The sequence below is a fragment of the Pseudorasbora parva genome, chromosome 9 (genome assembly GCF_024679245.1).
Source record: "Pseudorasbora parva isolate DD20220531a chromosome 9, ASM2467924v1, whole genome shotgun sequence".
NCBI lineage: Eukaryota > Metazoa > Chordata > Actinopteri > Cypriniformes > Gobionidae > Pseudorasbora > Pseudorasbora parva.
In genome coordinates, this window is record NC_090180.1 from 20339226 (window position 1) to 20361277 (window position 22052).

At 41.1% G+C, this 22052-nt stretch overlaps 1 protein-coding gene across 1 annotated transcript; it reads right to left on the reverse strand.

Annotated features, from left to right (window-relative positions):
- Positions 1-1183: 1183 nt before the first annotated feature.
- LOC137089810 (phospholipid scramblase 1-like) lies at positions 1184-17341 on the reverse strand. Its single transcript, XM_067453384.1, has 8 exons — positions 17143-17341; positions 16656-16744; positions 16458-16512; positions 16171-16376; positions 15933-16094; positions 12984-13145; positions 12799-12888; positions 1184-1882 (listed from the first exon to the last, which is right to left on the reverse strand). The coding sequence occupies exons 1-7, from the start codon at positions 17339-17341 to the stop codon at positions 12820-12822; spliced, it is 942 nt and encodes a 313-aa protein (XP_067309485.1). The 3' UTR covers positions 1184-1882; positions 12799-12819.
- Between the last annotated feature and the right edge of the window lie 4711 nt (positions 17342-22052).

Genomic DNA, 22052 nt, shown 5'->3' on the forward strand with positions numbered 1-22052 from the left:
TTATTAGTAATCATGCACTCTCAGAAAAAAAGGTAGGCCTACAGTGCTGTCACTGGGGCGGTACCCTAAGGTACAAAAGAGAAAAGGTACATCTTTGTACCTTGCTCACCCCTTAATGGTACATATTAGTACCTTAAAAGGTAGATATCAGTACTTTGAATTAGTACCTTAAAGGTACATAGTAGTACCTTTTTGGTTTTGTACCTAAGGGTACCTCCCCAGTGACAGCAATGTACCTTTTTCTGACAGTGTGTGGTCGCCATAGTGCTGCCTGAGGGGATAACATATACTCTGTCCAGCGTGCTCCGCCCTGGCCGTTACTGGTTTTAGGAACTCCCTACATGCAGCTTGCTGCTCTCTGGCTCCCAGCTTTGCTTCTGCTCCTATACGTTTGTTTCTGATCCATGACCCTGGCCCACCTTCCCCCCCGGGTCCACCTCCTCTTTACCCCCCAGCAGTGTTAAGTGTCTAGAAGCCGCTCTTTCGAGGTGTGGCTATGTAACATGTCAGCTAGTACCAGCAGATGGCAGCTTCATTTCCATAGACTCTGTTATTCTTGGACTTAATTTCCCAGTATCCTCTGCTCATTATTAGTTAACCCATTTCACCTGTCTTGTTTCGTTGGTTTATTACTTTGTCTATTTAAATGTCATTTGCCCTGTGTCCTGGATGAAGTCTGGTTTGTCTGTTGGTTTTTGTTAACATTCTCTGTTGACATTTTGAGCAGTTCTTGTGTTTCTTAAGTTTGATTCCTGTCTGGATTCCCTGTTCCTGTCTGTCCTCCTTGGAGGGTATGTGCTGTATTTGGACTGATTATATGTGCTTGGCCCTCTGCCTGGTATGGACTATGACCTTGGAAAATACTTAAATAAACTGCGTTTGGATTCTCACTCCTGCTGTATGCTTTCAATATAACACCAAAGCATTACATGACCCAACTTGTTGATCACTTAGATTTGAATGCCGTTATTGTGCTCCATATTAATATATTTAAAAAGAGAAAGAAAGAAAGAAAATATGTTCGAGTCTTTGTTATCAACAACATGAATTGCATTAAACATAAGATTATGCCAGGGATTCCCAAACTGGGAATTATATACTGGATACTGACTGACAACATACCCTATGCAAAAGCCTGGCTCTTTGTTGGTTTATAAAGGACTACAAGATTTGATGAGAAATGCATTGCCTTTATAATGACCTTTGATCTTTCATTTTATGTGAAATAGACATTGGAACATTTGAAATGCACAACATCCAGTTCTTTATTGCAAATAATGTAAATATAATATAAATCTTTATTTTGGGTGAATGGTCTGAAATTATTGACAGCACATTAAAAAAGAGAAATAGACCATGCAGAGAATTTTGCTCATTAAGACAGCATAGAATCTTTTTATATTATTATTTTAAAGAAGGAGCATGTGGATTTTCCATGACAAGCGCAACCCAGAGTGCCAGCTGGGTTGGTTTTCACATCACCAGCACAAAGAACTTCAGCTGTCAGTGTGTGTGGTAACTGCTGTGTTTGCTTCACTTTTAGATAACACATTTAGCCTTTGTGTCACCTTTCTAAGAGTGAGCCATAAACTGAAACAATGTGATAACTTGTAATTTGTAACATTTGTTTTAAAGAATTTACTAAATCAATAAACAGAAGATAGTATCTTTATGTACCACAGAAAATGAGACATTGTTAGCAACTTTGACAGCGTTTACAGTACAATGTGAAAGCATATATTTTTTTCTGAAAGAAATGCAAAAAAGCAATGTTTGACCATATAGCATAACTATCATTCTTTTCTCTTCTGCCTTCATGCGGATAATTTGTCAAGCAGTCTGTAGACATTTGTCTTCCTTCTGTCTTCTTTCTGAAGTAGGCCTACCGAATCCAAAAAATACAATTACATGTGTTACATGCACGCAACAATTAAAAAATGCTTTCTTGTTAACTTTACACACCATTCTAAAAGTCCTAAATACCATTTTATACAAATAAAAATAACAGATCTCTTTACAGTATTATGTCAGGATTAAGTTCAGTTTAGTTCACCATTTGTTATGTTTCTTTGTTTCCTTTCAGTTTAGTCCTTGATTAACCTTGTTAGTTTCCATGATTTCTGGTTTCTCATCCCCTTTTTTTGTGAATACTGGCTGAGCTCCATTTAAAGGTGCACTATGCAACATTTCGTCCACTGGAGGGCGCCTATTCTAAACGGCTCGCGAGTACTGGGACTTTTATTATGACAGGACGGGACACAGTCGCCAGGCGCCCGCACTTCCGCTTTTTTCGGTCAGGTAAAAACAGCTATTTTTATCATTTTAGATACATTTAAGGGGCCACTCTCTTCCCTGAACTGAAATGAAGTAGTGGCCTGTACTTTCCACACGATTGACATCAGGTTCAAGTACGCCAGGTTGGCTGGTGGTTATGTTGCCTGCATACCGCCTCCCATGGCCAAGACTGGTATTACGATACCTGTCGGGCAGGGGCTAGTAATGCTATTGCTAATTAAGATTGATATCTCTGCAGCACTATAACTTCATCATCGCCCTTATTTCTTCTCATTCTTTTGATGCGTGTAGGTCATTTTTTGGATATTTTTACCTCAATTTTTACACATGGCACCTTTAAGAGGAAAGTGTTGTCGCTATCAAAGCAGTGGCGGAGCCACAGGGTGATCAGGGTGGCACTGGACACCCCTGACACCTGACTGGCCACCCTGGGTGCCACCCCAAAATTTAGTTTGCTATTTCCATTTCACTTTAACTATGTTCACATGGAGCAGCGCTGTTAATGCTATTAACGTTGAATATTATGAGAATATTAACATTAGTTGTTACCAAAAAGATAGGGGTCGCTCACAAGCTCATGTTCAAAATCCTGTTGTGCCATTCACAAGGTTTTCCATTAAATGGCAGTTCGTCTCAAAACTTTTTTAATGTATAATGACTTCACCCTATGCCGGGAGAGTGTGATAGACATTTTTCAGTATTTTTCTTTCTGTGCAAAGTCTGTGTTTATGGAAAGATATAGCTAATATAGCTTTCACTTTTTCCGTTTTGTGCAGTTCTTACTTCAAAACACATTGGCCCTCATTTATCAAAAGTGCGTACACCAAATATCCAGCGTACACCTTGCGTACACCCAAAACCACGGTGACTTTGAGATTTATCAATATGGACGTTGGCGTACGGCACGCTCAAATTCTACGCCAGCTCAGGAGGTGGTGTACGCACGTTTGAGTTAGTGGGAAAATGCGCAGAAAAACAATTCCTAACACCACAAAACGCACTGACAAGATATGCTATATTATGACCCACTGTTAAAAACCACAACAACAACATTCAGTGTTTATTTTTGTGCAACATGAACGTCAATGTTTAATTTGTGTGACTTTATCAAAGCGTTTGATTTGTAGGCATATGTATTCCTACAGTCGCGAGCCTGTACGCTTTACCGGCCCGCCTGGCCCGGCAGCTGCACACGGACTGGGACTAAAACAATTCAGACTGACAAAATAATAAAAATGACCTTCTTCTTTAAAATAATAATAAACGACATTATTCTTCTAAATAACAAGCGTCATTAAGAATAATAAGAAGAAGAAGAATAAGAATAAAAATAAGAATAATAATAAGAAGAAGAATCTTACAAATTGTCATGCAATTATTAATGTGAATGAATGGTACTCCACATCACATCATCATCACTGTCGTACACCCCAATACATGCCGTGATACGAAATTAAATGCTAGTTGTTTCAAAACGTGCTGTAAAATAATGCATTGTGATGGTAATTTATCATCCAAACAGCTATTTAAACTGCTGGGGTGCGCTTCTCAACCCCCACACTATTAACAGTACTCGTAATTGGGGTCCATATTTTGTTTTTGTGGGTGCCTTTATTCCCACTCTTTATACTCTTAAATAAAACAATTTCGGTTTTTTTCCACTTCCCTGGTGATGGTCTCGATTGGCGCATCTCAATCATCTCACTAGTTCAGTAGTCAGGGCACTGATCAGGGAGTCAGCCCATTGACTTATGTCCTAATCAGTGCTCTGACTAGTGGACTAGTGAGATGATTGAGCGCACCCGATCTCCACGTCGGAGAAGTTTCGCTTCTTTGCTGTCTTCCGTGTGTCCATGGCATAAAATGAGGGCGTGCGGGAGGCGGAGACTTGAATATATAGGGGCGTGTTATTCTAATGACGATCGTTTTCAGCCGCGGGATTTATCAAGGGCAAGTATTGCGTACACCTGAATTGCAGAGGTGCGCACAGTTTCATAAATCAGGCGGTGAGAGGTGTAAGCATAATCTTACGCCAACATATACACCAGTTTCTACGCAAGATTGATAAATGAGGGCCATTGACACCACTTTTTTCATTATTGAAGTGAACTTTTTTGACCTGTATGTTATGTTGACTATTCACTGTTTTGCATTGCCGAGAACTAGGTTGTGGCACTTCATCAATAGCGCGAACACAGAGAGCCCATCTTGTGCTTGAACGGACATAGAGGTATGACAAAAATAGCGAGTAGCCTATCAAAGTAAACACAGTCGCCTATGTCTTAAACGAATATAAGCAGATGAAATCGGATGTGTGTCTGGTTTTAGATTCAATATTTTGCATTTCTTAAAGTGACCGCAACAGCATAGCCTTCCGCCTACATCCTTCAGTCTATCATTAAAGTGAATCAAATGACAAAATAAAATAAAACAAAAATCACCCACTGAACTTGTCTGAAAAACTAGTTTGAATCTAGTTTTAACATGCATGAACCTATATGTAATTTATACAGTGAAGATAGGCAATATTATAACGTTTGATTATTCCATTTCAGGCTACCTGAATCACTGTGACCTGAAACTTCAAACACTTCATTCTTAGCCCTGTTTTTACTTTATTGTTAACTGGTCACTTGTATTCAATAATGTTTAAAATGTATATTATTAGGCTAGGCTTGTAGTTTTTGCTGCGGAATATCAGCTGAGAATTGTGGAATTTCACTGCTATCTACCATTGTGTTGGCTTATTTATTGTTACATATTTAATGTTACTCGTGTAACAGAGGCCAGCTAGTAGTAGTTCCTGTGCGAGTAAACCTCACTCCTCTGACCTTAAGAGACGATCTAGCGACTGACGCTAGAGGTTGCAGCCTTTAGCCTCCTTGTTAGAGCATCCGACTCTCATGCCGGCGGTCCTGGGTTCGAGTCCCAGTCCAAACAGAAGGGGTTACACTCGGTCAAAACAATGAAAACATAAGTATCACACATGATATTCATGGTCTATGGACTCCCTAAAGTAGCCTTGGCCACCCCATGTATAAAAGTCTAGTTCTGCCACTGTCTCAAAGAAACACTGTTTTCTCCCCTTGGTTTCCAATACTTTTTTTTATCTTCCCAAGGCTGTGGAACTTAGAGTTGTTACATTTATTTTAAACACTGTTCCTGAACATTAAAACCCAAACGTTTATCTGTGTGCTGCACTTTTTATGGAGAACAGCTTATTTCTGCAAGCTCTCTTTTTGTAAGCTCTCGCTTTTGTAAGACAGTTCACTGCTCCTTTGGAAAATGAGCCATGGTTTTATGAACGATTACTGTTTGTATTAGTTTTTAGACAAATATCACGATTAGATAACAACGTATGAAATATAAGAATGTAGGAAATTACAAAAAAAATACCACTCTGAAACATCCTGTGAAATCTGTGCTTGCAAAGCATGCAAAGCATGAAATCAGTTCTGGACGATCATCTTGTTTGCTAAAGTCATCCTAGGTGTATATGATATACTTCTTTCAGACGAATGCAATCAGAGATATAGTTAAAAAGTCCTGGCTCTTCCAAGCTTTATAATGGTGCATCTATATGCATCATAACTGCTCCAAACGGCTCTGGGTGTTTAATAAAGGCCTTCTGAAGTGAATCGAAGCATTTTTGTAAGAAAAATAAAAAAAAATTAAAATGTTATAAAGTAGATTATCTAGCTTTCGACTGATCACCTTCCATATTCAACTTACAGAAAGTGTAGCGACTCTCGCCCCCCAAAATGCGTACACTATGTCTGACGATATTGCACACCAGTTAAGCTTCTGGAAAGAGGGTAAAAAAGTGAACGGCTGTGAATTTTTCCCAGGTGCACTGTATAGTGCTTTTCCCTGACACATCTGTTATCCAGCAAACATGGTGAGTGACTGTGTCAACCTCAACCGGATATTATGCAGCAGAATTATTCATTATTCTTTTTGAACCCATTATCCGTGTCTTTCCGAATAAGGGTGGAGGGCTGCAGTCCCTGGAGGTTTGGTACTACCAAAGGTCAAGATATTTTCCCTATGGTCAATTCTCATCATGAGAAAAGAAGCTGAATTAGCTTAGCCATTATTCCTGGAGCTCTGCTCTCAGGGGCCTTATTAGGCTATGATTATTCTGTGAGGGAGGGAAGAAGGTTGTAAATGCCATGATTTCCCTTGCTACAGAGAATAGAAGCTTGTGTATGTTTTCCTACTATTGGAGGACTTTGGCCAAGGGAGTTTCACTATATAGTCTATGTGGTATAAATAGCAGGTATAAATGAGGCACAGGTGCTTGCATCAAATTAGTCTTTTGCTGTGGAGCCAAGTAGGTGAATTGGCACCCCAGCAGGGTACAGAGGACATGGCGACGGGACGTGGCTCTCCGTTCCCTCCTTCAGGGGACGAGGGTTACATACGTAACCAAGACGTTCCCATTCAGTCGGTCACTCTCGATGCCACGTCGGGAGTGACCGACGAATAGGAATCCCTACTAAAGCGCCATGGCCTGTGCTCCCTTCCAGTGCCCTGTGTAAGCCTCCTGAACTCTCTTACCTGATGAGACAGGGCTCACACAGAGAAGTCCATCACTGCTGATCTGCATGACACGCTCAGTGACTATTGGATAACACTGGGAAAGCGTGCCCAAATGGGGGGGGGGGGCGCTGCGGAACCACATCATACCACATCGAGAGGAGTTATGTGGAGACAGAGCTGAGCCTTAGCCTGCCGCCGTGAGGCGGCTCCATCCCTAATAAGGGAGGGCTCTCCCAAGGGAAAGACACAGACTTCTGGGAGGAGCAACCGTGGACAAATATGTAGGATCACCGCAGGGTCGCTCACATGGCCCAAGCCAAATACCGGTTCTCAAGGATTCAGCGTCAAGAGGCCTGATGCCGGATGCTCCGCCACGCTCGGCACTGAGGGCGGTGGAGGAGTCACAGAGTTTCATCAAGCAAGCCGACAGGAGCCGGAGCCTCTCAGTGCTCCTACCCATTTGAGGTGAGAACAGAGGAGGAGACCGGCTCCACACGTAGGCTATAGAACCTAGCGAACATGTTGTGTCGCCCAGCCCACAGCTCTACAGATGTCTGACAGCGAGGTGCCGCGTGCAAGTGCCCAGGAGGATGCAACACTTGTAGTAGAAGTTGCTCGCACCCTGAGCGGACAGGGCAAACCTTGTGTTTGGTAAGCCAAGGTGATGGCATCCACTATCCAGTGGGCCATCCTCTGCTTGGAGACAGCCTTTCCCTTCTGCTGGCCTCCATGACAGACAAAGAGCTGATCTGAGGTTGTGAAGCTTTGAGTTCTGTCCACATAGGTCCACAGAGCAGACGGGACAGAGCAAAAGCTAGGGCTGGGTCTGCCTCCTCCAGGGGCAGCGCTTGCAGGTTCACCACCTGATCCCTGAAAGGAGTGGTGGGAACCTTGGGCACGTAGCCAGGCCGGGGTCTCAGTACCACGTGGGCGTCACCCGGCCTGAACTCCTGGCACGATTCGTCAACCGAAGTGCCTGCAGGTCCCCTACCCTCTTGATGGAGGCCAATGCAGCCAAATAGGACAATCTGAAGTGCTCAGAGCACCCGCAAGATCCCAAGAGAGTATGGAGGGAGGTCGAGGAAGATTTAATCGTCTCGCCCCCCCTAAGGAACCTGACGACCAGGTTGTGCTTCCCAACCGACATATCTACATGCGTGACAGGCGGAAATAGCAGCAACGTAACCGAGGGAGGAGGGCGACAGCCTACGCTCCAATCCATGCTACATGAAGGAAAGCACAGACATGATCGAACACCTTCGGGGATCTTCTCTGGGAAGAACACCAATCGACGAACGGGTTCCACTTTAAGGTATAGGCCTGTCTTGTAGACGGTGCTCTAGCCGAAGTGATGGTGTTAACTACCCCTTGGGGTAAGTCACCTAGAACCTCCGTGTCCCGTCCAGGGACCAGACATGAAGTTTCCAGAGGTCTGGACACGGTTGCCAGAGGGTGCCCCATCTCTGAGTTAGAAGATCTTTCCTCAGAGGAATCGGTCAAGGAGAGGCTGGTGTGAGGAGCATAAGTTCTGGGAACCGGGTCTGGTGGGGCCAATACAGGGCCACCAACAGGGCCTGCTCCTCATCCCCCCTGCCCTTGCACAGTGTCTGTGCAAGTAGGCTCACTGGGGGAAAACGCATATTTGCGCAGGCCCAGAGCCAGCTGTGCGCAAGTGCATCCGTGCCGAGTGTACCCTCGGTCAGCGAATAAGACCACTGGCAGTGGGACGTTTCTGGGGAGGCAACCAGGTTGACCTGTGCCACCCGAACTGAACCCAATCAGCTGGACCACCTGGGGGTGGAATCGCCACTCTCCCGGGAGCGCAGCTCATGACAGCTCGTCGGCCACACGGTTGCGCCCACCAGGGACATGAATGGCCTGAAGCGCCTCAGACACTTCTGACTCTAGAGGAGGAGATGGGGGGTGAGTTGCGACATGCGACAGGAGCATAGACCACCTTGGCGGTTGATGTACGCAACAGTCACAGTGTTGTCCGTACGGACCAATACACCTTTGCCCCTTAACCGGCCTTTGATGTGGCTCGGTGCATGATGTATTGCTAGCAACTCGAGGCAATCGATGTGCCAATGCAGGTGCGGGCCCATCCAAACCCCTGACACTGCATGCCTGTTCTACGTGGCACCCCAACCCATGGTCGAAGCATCTGTGAAGACAACAGCATGCCTGAACAACTTTTCCAGAGGCACTCTGGCCCACAGGAACGAGGGGTCCGACCACGGGCTGAAGGTATGGCGGCAGGCCGGGTGATTCTCACCCAGTGAGTGCCGCATTGCCACGCCCATCTCGGGACTTGGCGGAGAAGCCAATGCTGAAGCAGTCTCATATGAAGCAGGCCGAGCGGTGTAACTGCCGCCATGGCTGCCACATGCCCCAGAAGCCTCTGAAATGTTTTCAGTGGAACCGCCCTCTTGCCTTGAAACCTGTTCAGGCAGTTCAGCATCAACTGGCTCCTATGATAGGGGCGCTGTCCGCTCGACCAAATCCAACTCCATACCGAGAGAAGAGATCCTCTGCACGAGGGCGAGTTTTCTCTTTTCTCAGTTGACCCGAAGATCCAACTGCCTGCGGTGTCTGAGCACCAGGTCCCTGTGTTCGCACAACTGTTCCCGGGACTGTGCTAGTATGAGCCAGTCGTCGAGATAGTTGAGAATGCGAATGCCCTGTTCTCTCATGGGCACAAGGGCCCCCTCCACGACTTTCGTAAAGACAAAGGGGAGCAGGGCCAGCCCAAAGGGCAGGACTTTGTACTGATATGCTCGCCCCTCAAACACAAAGCGTCGGAACGGCCTGTGTTGGGGGAGAATCGAGAGAATCGAGACATGAAAGTACGCGTCCTTCAGGTCAATCGCTGCAAACCAATCTTGGGGACGGATACACTCGAAAATGCCTTTCCTTCGCCAGTAGGACTGCGACCTCCGCACACAGGACATGGGTGTCTACAGCTTTCACCGAGGTGAAGCGAACGCCTGTGAACCTGGGCGGACGCCGGGCGAATTAAATCGCATAGCCAAGCCTGATGGCCCGAATGAACCAACAGGACGGACTGGGAGCTCTAGCCAGGCTCGCCGAGACCGAACAAGTGGGATCATCAGGACCACTGGCATACCCACCGTTGGGCAGTGAGGTGGAATACAGGCACCGGCCTGGGGCGGCTGTCTCGTGGAGGCGGCCCACAGTGGGGTGTGAATAAGCTGTGCAACACATACCAGATTCCACGGAGGACAGAGGGTCCGCAAGGAGGCTGTGGTGCATCCCTGCGTCATCCGCCGCTGCCTGCTGGCGAAAGAGGAGGAGGATGAGTGTGGTCCAGTGTTTGACCGGCCACAACTCTCCAAGCCCCCTGAGGATCCAGAGATAGAGGAACTGCTCTTAACTGCTTTTAATTTGAGAATTTGGGTACCACTGGTTGTGACCAGCGGCAGAACAGAATTTAGACTCAAACATTCTCCACCCGGCCCTCCTTCGGGGAAAGCGCCCCCGCCCATCTCCAGGTCACCTGTCTCAGGTGATGTTTCACCAACTGCTTAAACAGCAGTAGAGACAGGTGGCGTCGTCTCCCTGTAGCGAACACAGTAGAGCAGACTGTGCCATGGTTTTTTTTGTTTTTTTTTTTGCAGGGGCGACGCCCTTGGTGACAAGCAGACTGAGAGGCAGACTGCTAAGAACTGCTTAGCTCAGTTCTCAGTGTCGCCAAAATGGCCACCTTGTGAGATGGGAGCATTGTGAAGTGTACTTTGACGACCACTCACATCTCAGCAAGGCAAGCCAGGGGGCGTTTCTGGACCACAGAGATGGACATCGTCTAGCCGAGGGCTTGCGCCATGACCTGATCATGGTTAGTCAACATGCGCAGCTCAACCCTGACTCAAAACTACTCTCATGCCTTAAGAGTACAGGGTGGAGGTGGTCTGCGTACAGCCACCCCACCGAGGAGGGAAGTGAGGGAGGAAAAACTTATGCAGTTCTGGCCCCTTTGGCATTCCATATCCAAAGTAGTTCCATACTAACAAGTTTTAGTACATCTAAAACTTTTAGCACATCTGGGATTGATCCCAGGAAGCATGGCTGTTGACTCTGAATCTGATTCAGCAAAGCACTCACCATTACAGTGGGCTCAGCATCATCTTCATTCCCAGAGCCCAACAGCCCTCTCTCCGATGCAGCGATTGACATCTGCCCTCAGCTGGAGCCCTGAATGAAATGCTAGGTTCCCCCATAAGAAGGACCAGCAATTCCATCCAGAAGCTGCACAGCTTGCAGTGCGCTAGAGGGGGAGGAGCCCTAGGGGGTTGGTTCCCCGAAGAAACCCCACCCACCTCAAGTCACCCCAGTCATTGCACCAAAGTAGACCTCTCTCTGGAACTACAGTATATAAGGTTTCTTTCTGGTGGGACACTCATTAGTGGCGGACTCTAGGTGATCGCTTGGCGCATTCTTGCTGTTGGCATTTAATTACTGTACAATTATTTAAAAAAAAGGTGACTACTTAGGTAAACCACATGAGTAATTAATGACATGTTTGAATGTATGTTTTATTGGGATTTTTCAGGAGGTTATGTACAGTAATGAACTGTATTTTGTTGTTTAAATGTATATGCTTCAATTAGCATTAGCAAATGGAAGTACATGTAATGTGCCTTGTGTGTGTTTAAATGTTTGGGTCCATATGTGTTTAACTATATAAATAAAAATAAAAGTACTACACATAATTTGTATCTTTTTTGTGTGTGTGTGCCTGTGTGTAAGGATAGTACTCTTAGTGTATATGTTTATTCATATTGTAGTTAATGATTTGTAAGTGCATCCTGCCATGATTTTACTTGAGGAGGCACATCACAATTAAGTTATTATTAACTAACCATACACTAACATTAACTAATGCCTTGTTAATGCATGACTCTGTCATGACTTTACTTGAGGGGGTACATCATAATTCACTGTTAACTACTTACCAGTACCAAATTCAGCTCATGATTTATAATAAATGTGATATCAGATATGTACTATAGCTAGTATTCAGCCCGGTTAAATGGTTAGTTCACTCAAAAATGTGTGAATTTTATTATGTCATTAATGACTCACCCTAATGCCGTTCCACACCCGTAAGACCTCCGTTCATCTTTGGAACACAGTTTAAGTTATTTTATATTTAGTCTGAGAGCGTATGCAAGTGTATGCACAATATATTGCCCATGTCCAGAAAGGGAATAAAAACATAATCAAACTAGTCCATAATTAGTAAATATGTGACTATGTGATTATGTGATGTCCACATATTATGTGACATTAGTTATTAAATTAGAATCTCTTCGAAAATACAAAACAAAAATAACAAAAACTTTATTCAGCATTGTCTTCTCTTCCGGGTTTGTTTTAAATCCTCAAATAAAGATTTGAACGGTTATGAATCAGCGTATTTATTCATGATTCGTTATTCATGATGGTTATACTAACCCAAAACTAAAGTGATATGTGGCTTTTCAAAAAATCAGAGAATAGAGGTACAGCATTATCACAGTCTGCATCTGGATGGAGAGTGAACTGACTGATCCCAGCAAACGTTCCCCTGACCTTAGTTCATGTTTCCTAAAGTGACTATTGTAAGTCACAGTAGGTTGAGTTGGATTATTTTTGTTTGATAGGGAGGACCAGTGTATAATAATGACTTTTATAATTGCCTTTCAGTAAAGTAATGTTTAACGAAGCTGCTGGTGTCAATAGTTTAAATTGTGACAATAATACATTGTTTACTTTTATTTCAAAGTCAAAATATTTCTTATTCCTTTCTTACAGAGCCTGGTTGTTTTAATTTGTTTCAGTCTATTTAAGTCTATCTAAGACAAAGTATATCGTTAAGAAAAATGTGGATCAGACTTTTCAGAAGTCTTTGGTGGTCTCATTTTGGTTCATTAATAAAGAATGTGAATATTGTGGATTTACCTTGTCATCTTCTGTGCAAGGTCACCTCGAGAAACACTTCAATACTTTACATAGTAACGGTTCTTCATTCTTTTCATAATACAGGCATTCCTGAAATTAAATTGAGTTATAATAATAATAATAATAATAAATAGAAAATGTCTAATATTACAAAACTGAAAAACAATATTTAAAAAAATATTTACAATAAGTATGCAGGCCCCCAAAAGTGTAGCTTTCATTTTGATTTCCAGGTTGATTGGAAACTTCAGCACAAAATCAGCTCCTGCATTCGGTCCACTCAATGAGAACGGTTTGAAGATCTTGCCAAATGATCTGTCTATCGCTGCCTCATTTAAAGACACTAGCTGTGGTCACAGTTTAAGACTAATAGTTAATAGCAACACAAATTCACCCATTCAAGCAATTCATGCAAAGTTGGATAGCTAGTCCTCATCTAAAGTATGTTTTTTGTCCCTTTTCACATTAATATTTTATTTTGACCATAATATTTAAGTTTATTTAGCTAAGACAAAAAGGAGCACTCTCGCTTTAAAGGAGCACTGAAAAAGCTGCTTAATTAAAGTTGTAGTTCACTTTAAAATGAAAATTACCCCATGGTTTACTCACCTTTAAGTCATCCTTGGTGTATATGAATTTCTTCTGTCTGATGAACACGATCACAGTTATTTTAATAAATACCCTGACACGTCCTCGCTTTATTATGGCAGTGACGGGGTCCAATGAGTTTGAAGATCAAGCAAGTGCATCCATCCTTCATAAACAAACATTCTCCACACGGCTCCAGGGGGGTTAATAAAAGCCTTCTGAAGCGAATCGATGGGGTTTCCTAAGAAAAATATCCATATTTATAACTTTAAATAGCTTCTGCCAGGCCACCTGTTATGGGGTACAGGCACTACGGAGGCAAGATGTTAATGAGTCAGGTTTATTGAGCAACCAGTAGAGTGATAACTTGACGGAATGTTGACAGGCTGGTGAATGTCTTTGGTTAGAGTTCTCAGGGTGCACTACGGAGGTCAAAGGTGAGGCTCAGGAGGGGAGCGATGGAGAACACGGAACACACACACACTGGACACAGGAGATCGCTGGAGACTTGGGAGATGACGTTGGAGACGGGCAAGTATCTTCGAGGGAGTCCTTAAGGTAACCATAAGAGGTTAGTACCTTATTGCAAATGAGACCGGGCAGTGACTGTGTGCTTGTGTGTGCCTTTTGTGCTGCTGGTGATTGGAGTGATGATGTGCTTCAGTTGTGCGTGATAAGAATTCAGGTGATTGTGATGGCTATGTGACTGTGACGTGGGAGCCTGGCGTGTCTGTGAGACCACCTTCCGTATTGAACCTATAACCGGTGTGACGTATAAAATCAGACATGGTATAAGTGTTTTAAACTGCGAGAGGCATTACATTTTCAGCGCATGAAATATAGAAGGCAGTCTCGCAGAAGCTTGCAGAAGCAGTCTCACAGAATCTATTTTAAAGGGATCCCATGGTGTTGAGACTTGTATGGCTTAATATAACATAAACAATGTCTCTTACTGAAATATGTAGTAGAAAACCCATGAAAGATCTACATTATTTAAAAAATCGATTTTATATTTGGACCATGGGCGGCGCCATTTTGTTTGCGTTCTAGGTTGATGACGTAGAGTGGTTGCACTTCTCAATCAGCTGGGGCTACCTGTAGCTATTTTTACCACAACGCAACTCGAAAATTGTTTCAGAGTTAAACAAAACCAATGAATTGCTTTGTAATTGTACTTGAAACACACTCAAACATACATGTGCACACAAACTCACCTACACAAGTCACAAACAGATCGGCGGGCGTGCACACACACACCTGACAGACTGCGCTGTCTCAGTCGAGATGTTGGGCTGCTCAGTCTCCACGACAGGGGCTGAATCTGAAATCGACCCTATACCCTGAAATAGGGCATTATTTGAAGGGACGGCCATTTGTAGTGTTGTCCGACACCATAGTGGACATGTTCGAGTGCAGTCATTCAGTCTCACGTTGCACCGCAATAATTAACTCAGAATTAACTCTGAAACAATTTTCGAGTTGCGTTGTGGTAAAAGTAGCTACGGGTAACGCCAGCTGATTGAGGAGTGAAACCACTCTACGTCATCAACCTAGAACGCAAACAAAATGGCGCCGCCCATGGTCCAAATATAAAATCGATTATTGAAATAACGTAGATCTTTCATGGGTTTTCTACTACATAATTCAGTAAGAGACATCATTTATGTTATATTAAGCCATACAAGTCTCAACACCAGGGGATCCCTTTAATTGATAACGTAAATATGGACGTTATTTTTTTTTACAAAACCCAATCGATTCGCTTCAGAAGGCCTTTATGGAGCCATGTGGAGTACTTTTATGAAGGATGGATGCACTTTTTTGAGCTTCAAACTCCAACTCCCGTCACTGCCATTATAAAGCTTGGGAAATCAGGATATTTATTAATATAACTAATTATTTAAATATATGGAAAAATACACCTGGCTAAAGGGTGGATAAATCATGGGGTAATTTTAATGTGAACTAAAAAGCTAATTAGCTTTTAATTGTGACAGTAAAATATATTAAATGTAATTGTATGAATTAATACATGAAATATAATGTAAGGGAGCCATATAAAATGCACCTTGAGACATAATTGTTTCACTTAAAATGACTTAATTCCATGATGTTGAAGTTAAATAAACAAATTATGTTTGTTTAATATCATGTTGGACCATTGTACAAGATTAAATCATGTTTCCAACACACTTTTTTAAGTGCATTTACAACTTAAACTTCATTCTGCTACCCTTTATGAGAAAGCATGTTAGTTATTACATTTAAAACCAAAGAAAAGTGTGTGGGTCAGGTTGTTTACTTCATTGCGGGGATTAATTTTCAACAGAAATATAACAACCTGAAATCCAATGTGGGTCAAGCAACATGGGAAATGGCTTAGTAAGCTAAAGAGCATTATTAATATTTAAAAATGCGAAAAATGTTATGTGATGGTGGTGAATGTTATGTTTAATGTTATAGGATAGAAAATATCTTTGGTCAATTTATAAACAAAAATAAATAAATAGAAAGTTTAAACTTGTATCTGAGTGTATGTGCATCACCTCAAAGTTTTCATCCGTGCAGCAGGTACAGGGTACACATGGTCCTGCAATTTTAAATGCTGGTTCACCTCGTTCATTCTCAACGGTGAATTTAGGGAGGCAAATATGACAGTTTTGTCTGACATGTCCGATGGTAATGCCTGGTGGAGACTGAACCTCCAGCTAAAATATACATACAACATATAATATGTAGAACAACATAATTAAGGGTTAAACAAGATAGAAATAACATTCATACCTCACTGCTGCAGCAGTTGCAAACATATGGTCGCACCAGTCTGATGATCTCTTGATTTGAGTCATTGAAAACATTCATTATGAAGGAACGGTATCCACCACAGCAAGACTTGTTACAACAATCGTTGTCCTCAAGAATACTAAACATCTTCTTCCCAGTGAAATCCTTCACCTCGTATTTGTTGTTAGACTTTATTCCACAGCAATCTTTAAGAAATTAAAATGTAGATAAGGGTGGCGCTTGTTTGATTTCGCTGTATTTAATTGATCAAATGCTGATGAACAAACCTTCTTCAACACATTCAGACAGACTTTGTTCTTTGTGGACAAACAATTGATCAATCTAAAAAAATAAAAATAAAAGACAATGACATGCAGTGGAAATCACTGAGAAATAAATGCATTTGTCAGTGTAGCATGCATGATGAATTATAAGCATTAATAATAATAATGATAAATAAGCAAGCATCTCCAATCTTTTCTGACCCAGGTCAATGTTTCCAGTTGAGAAGGACAGTGGTACGGGTCTGGGGAAGATATCGCTGCGGTGTCCTCAAGAGGAGCATAAACATAATCTGTATGCATCAAACAGCTTTGTTAAACAGATTATTACACACTGAAATCCTTTGTGCATTATCAATGAAAATGGATGTGATCCTTTCTGCACAACATTCAGTCAGATTCCTTAACTTCATATCTGCAGATCACAACTTTCATTTTATAATTAATGAAAGTTTGATTTAATGTAGGAAACATTGCATTAAAACTTAATTATTTGAGTCAATGCACTTACATGTTTCTTTCATAAGCCGTTATTTTGTGAAAAAACTATAAAAAGTATTTTTTTTAAATATATCTTTACAGATAATATTCAATAAAACTTAAATGTACACTTCAAATAAACGACATGAAACATTTTTTTTTTTTCATGGGCCAGGATCGTAAAGCAGAGGGCAATGGAGCAACGGCAGACTTGGGCTGTGGTGCAGTGGTGGGTCCGAGCCGTGGTACAGTGGCGCAGCAGGAGACCAAAAGATAGACCTCTTGACCATGACATGGGGCATGAACAGTTTGTGACTGGCTTCTGTGGCCATGGCATGGGGCATGAACAGTTTGTGACTGGCTTCTGTGACCATGGCAAAGGGCATGGACAGTTTGTGACCGGATTCCATGGCTGTGACATGGCTCAGAGAGATCTGTCGTGGTTGGCATCGCCTCTGGAGGAGCTGAAGCAGTCACTGCCACCTTTGGGGAGATGTATGCAGCCCAAACATAATGACAGTGGCCATTACGGTAAGCACTGTGGACACTGGCTGTCATCTTGGCCCATGCTCCGCATCTGCTGGAGTTTGGGTTTTACAGCCCCCCTCCAAAAAAATCTCTAGGGGAGACTTGAACGGCCATTGTGTTAGGGGACTCTAATGTGGCAGCCATGATGTGAAGAAGCTCTGCCATAATGGCCATTCTGGCTGATGGCCCTGGCTTGTAAGGTATAGGGTAGAGGGACTCTGACATCACAGCCATGACGTGAAGATGCTCTGGTGTGGCGGCCATGACATGAAGAGGCTCTGGCGTGGTGGCCATGACATGAAGAGACCCTGGCGTGGCAGCCATGATATGAAGAGGTTTTGGCGTGGTGGACATGACATAAAGATGCCCTGGCTCTGGCGTGGCAGCCATGATGTGAAGAGGCTCTGGATCAGGGGCCATGATGTGTCGGGACTCTGGCATTTTGTGTACTGTGGAATTTCAGGGTTTTGATTTTCTAGCTTTGATGTTGTCCAAGAAACTCCTGTTGGTGAGTTTCTGGTTCATGTTCAAGTTACTTTTTTCTACCATATCAAGCCAATTCTTTGTTTATTTTTGCAGCTCACAAATGAATTTAATAAATCTCCACTTCGGGTTGTCCACACTCGCCTTCAGTGGACTCCATTACAATGATTAAACTTCAGATTATTACAGAAGTCTAGACCACTTATTTGAACCCAGCATTTGCTCTCCTGCGTTTGCACCAGGGGGATCGTCTCATGGAAACTTTCTCTTGTGAACTTTCTGATGTGGTGGATTTTAATGATGCTGCCGCAAAAGCATTTTTAAAATTGTATGAATAATTTCATACAATTTCATACTTTTTTTTTAATGATCTAATGCCCAAAAGTGACATTCCATGGACCCTTGCTGAATATATTGACTTTGCCTTTTTGCTGAGCAGTTCATCATTTACTGTTGGAATTGCAGATAAGGAGCTGCAGTACCTGGCACACCAGAGCCACGTCCTTCAACAGCAGCCATGCCAGAGTCCTCAGCCTTCGGCCAATATGCCCGCCATGCCTGAGCCTTTGGTCAAGATGGCTGCTAGGTCTGGACTAAAAGTTGCATGCATCTCAATCAGCTCCCTAGTTCAGTAGTCAGGGCACTGATCAGGATATAAGTCAATGGGCTGACTTCCTGGTCAGTACCCTGAATATTGAACTTAGGGAGCTTATTAAGATGCACCCTTTGTCTACACTCACCTTCAATGGACTCTATTACAATGATTCAATTTCAAAATAAAAGACATGAACATGAACATGAACCAACGACAGATATTTCAATTTTATTTTAAAGTACATTTTAAATAACTATGTGTTCCAAGGTGGACGAGCTAGAGATGTGGGATGAGTGAGTGAGGACCAGGCCTAGATTTTATGTCATGTTTTGTTTATGTTTTATTATGTGCTTGCATGGCAGTCGTCCATCAGGGGCTGCCTGTGTTACTTTTTATTTATTTATTTATTTGATTAAAGTCTTTTAAATGTTCGCCTTTTAAATGTTCACCGTACGAATGTTGGTTTAAAGAAATACACTTATTATAATCTAATGCGTTGACTACCATACTAAAGCACATGCAACATGTAGGGCCAACTTCATTATAATTTTAACAGTACTGTGTTATTTTATATATTTTAAATGTATATTTAAAGTTAATATCTTTTAAATGTACTAAATTGCAACTGCGTAATTACAACATGTAGTTACAAATAAACTTAAATGCATAACATACAAGTTTAATAGAAATTACATTATATTTAGTTTACCATGTCAGTGCATTTAACAGCACACTTACTTAACTTACTTACAACACCATACTTCAAAGGCAATATAAGTAATTATGAAATTACACATTAAGGTGCACTTAAATTCTACTTAAATGGGTCAAAAAAGCACCCAACTATACTAAAAAAAGTTAAACTATACTACATTATAAATTCAAACTATGGTAGTTTCATTTAATTGTATGTCTGAAAACATTACATTAAGTTTGCATTTATTCTTAATTTACAGATAAAACATTTTAAAGTAATAAGTAGCCATACTGTTTTTAAAAGAATGCTAAAGTGTACTTTTTACATATTATCTTGCTTTATGAATCCACACAGTGTCAGTTGTAAACTAACAAAATGGGCATATATAAACCCCCACCCCCCAAAAAAACTCACCTGACATTTCCATATTTGATTCCATCTGGAAAGAGAGGATAAATAAATTATTAAGCTAAGTGTTACATTTTCTTCTCTTTCATTATTTATTTACATATAAATTGTAAAACTCCATAAACTTGATAAAACTTTGAGACTTTTTATAAAACTGAAAATTCTGTTCATTAATTAAAATCAATGATCGTATATATTGTAAAATATGTCATACACACCAGTGTGATACGAATCGTCTGTTCAGCAGTGCCACTACCAAAAAAAAATGTTTCTCTCAGGACAAACGATTAGGCCTACTTACCTGTTTTTGCCAACATGATCGTTCAACAGTGGTTTGAAGGTTTGACACACTTTCAAATTTTAGTTATTTCTGTTTTTTTAACAGCTTAAAAATGTTTCTATTAATTAACTTTGTGTTAATAAATAAATAAATAAATAAATAAATAAATAAATAAATAAATAAATAAATAAATAAATATGCCATACATAATTGTTGGAAATCAGTTTTATCAAATTTCTAATAAGTGTCTGCATTGTCCCTATTCCCTGCCATTTGTATTTTAAAAGATGCTGCATCCCAATTCCTCTACTTTAAGTATGTGCTGTTTTTGTGAAGATAAAGTTTTTTGAGTGGGTAGCAGAAAGCTTTGGGACATTCTTTGTCATAACTGTGTCTAAGCAGGCTGCTCTGCATCCTGTCACAGTTTAAATTGCCCTGCCATCATCTTGTCACAGTTTAAATCCTCCATTTCAATTTAATAAAATTTCCACTACCATTTCGGAGAGAAATGTAATAGCACATTGATCTGCCAGTTGTGTGTGTGAAGAACTCTCTTAATGCGTTTGTAATTTGCATAATGATGCATTTAATAGTGAATGACCAAACATATCTTTACAAAGGTTGAAAATTCTGTTTCAAATTAAATATAATGTAAATAACAATGAATAAATATATTTTCATCAGGTTGGATACTAATATTAAATCACCCAAACCCCTTTATCTAATATTTAACTGCAGACTCGCACATCTGCCATTTTTGTTGTGTTTTTTTACACTTTTTATTTGTGTTTGATATGATCGAATCCTCATCCTTTTATCCATTTTTTTCCAGTTTCAATTAGTTTTCATTGCGTTTGCTGAAACAAACAAAGATTTGAACAGATTTAGTACTTTTTATTATTTATATATATATATATATATATATATATATATATATATATATATATATATATATATATATATATATATATAATATATGCTTATATAATATATGCCTGCTTAGACACAGTTATGACAAAGTATGTCCCAAAGCTTTCTGCTACCCACTCAAAAAACTTTATCTTCACAAAAACAGCACATACTTAAAGTAGAGGAATTGGGATGCAGCATCTTTCAAAATACAAATGACAGGGAATAGGGACAATGCAGACACTTATTAGAAATGATAAAACTGATTTCCAACAATTGCAAATCAGGAATCAGGATTATATATAATCCTATTAAAGTACTAAATCTGTTTAATTGGATTATATATAAGATTTTTGGACCAAAATATCCCAAAACACTAAAACAATGTTATATGTTTTGTTTGCTTGTACTTACATTATCGCAAATGTTTCCAACAATGTAAATCCAGAGAAATCAGCTATTTTAACCAGTGTAACAGCCCATGCCATTGTATCACTTATCAATGGTGCTTACATTGCTCAACACGGTTAATCTTATTGTTTGAATCTCGTTTTCTTGATTTACAAACTATGAAACAACACTATTTTCTCAAGTGGCTAAAATAGTTTACTCAGAAAGACCTTCATTTGTAGCAAGAGCTATACAGCATTTTCTTATTTTTTAAATGAATTGCATGCCATGCAACACAAGTCATCTTTTGATACAGTATCGATCTAGTATAGGCTACACTTTTTTACAGTGGTCCCAGTTTGGTGCATTTACATGTGCTTCAGACACCGGCTCACACAAAAGCATTCCCATAGCAGCCCCGAGGCAGCGCCATGTTCCCCTCTCAGAGAACAGAGTGATATGCACATATCCGAAGATGTTTTTCACATCACCAGTAGAATTAAGAACTTCAGCTGTACGTGTTTGTGGTTACTGTGGTGTTTGCTTCGCTTTCAGAAAAAAAAAACATGTCACCTTCCTATAAGAGAGGGCCACAAACGGAAACAATTATGTGCAATTTGTAAGTTTTGAATTTAAGGGTTTCACAAAATAAATGAACAGCAGAGATTTAAGCACCAAAAAAAGGGGATGATTTAATGTTAGAAATTTGCAATGTGAAAGTATGTTTTTTAGATACAATACAAAAAAAAATCGATATTGGCAAAGATTCTTCTCTCTTCAGCCTTTATTGGTATTGATAATTTGGAAAGCAGTCTGTCTTTTCTTCTTTTT

What these genes read in the sequence shown, in the direction of transcription:
- LOC137089810 (XM_067453384.1), bottom strand. Translation starts at nt 17,341, where the DNA reads ATGGAATCCGGTCACAAACTGTCCATGCCCTTTGCCATGGTCACAGAA. An exon ending in ACCACTGCACCACAGCCCAA is followed by an intron (nt 16,745 to 17,142) that starts GTCTGCCGTTGC and finishes TGATGCATACAG; the next exon opens with ATTATGTTTATGCTCCTCTT. An exon ending in GCAACTGCTGCAGCAGTGAG is followed by an intron (nt 16,095 to 16,170) that starts GTATGAATGTTA and finishes TGTATATTTTAG; the next exon opens with CTGGAGGTTCAGTCTCCACC.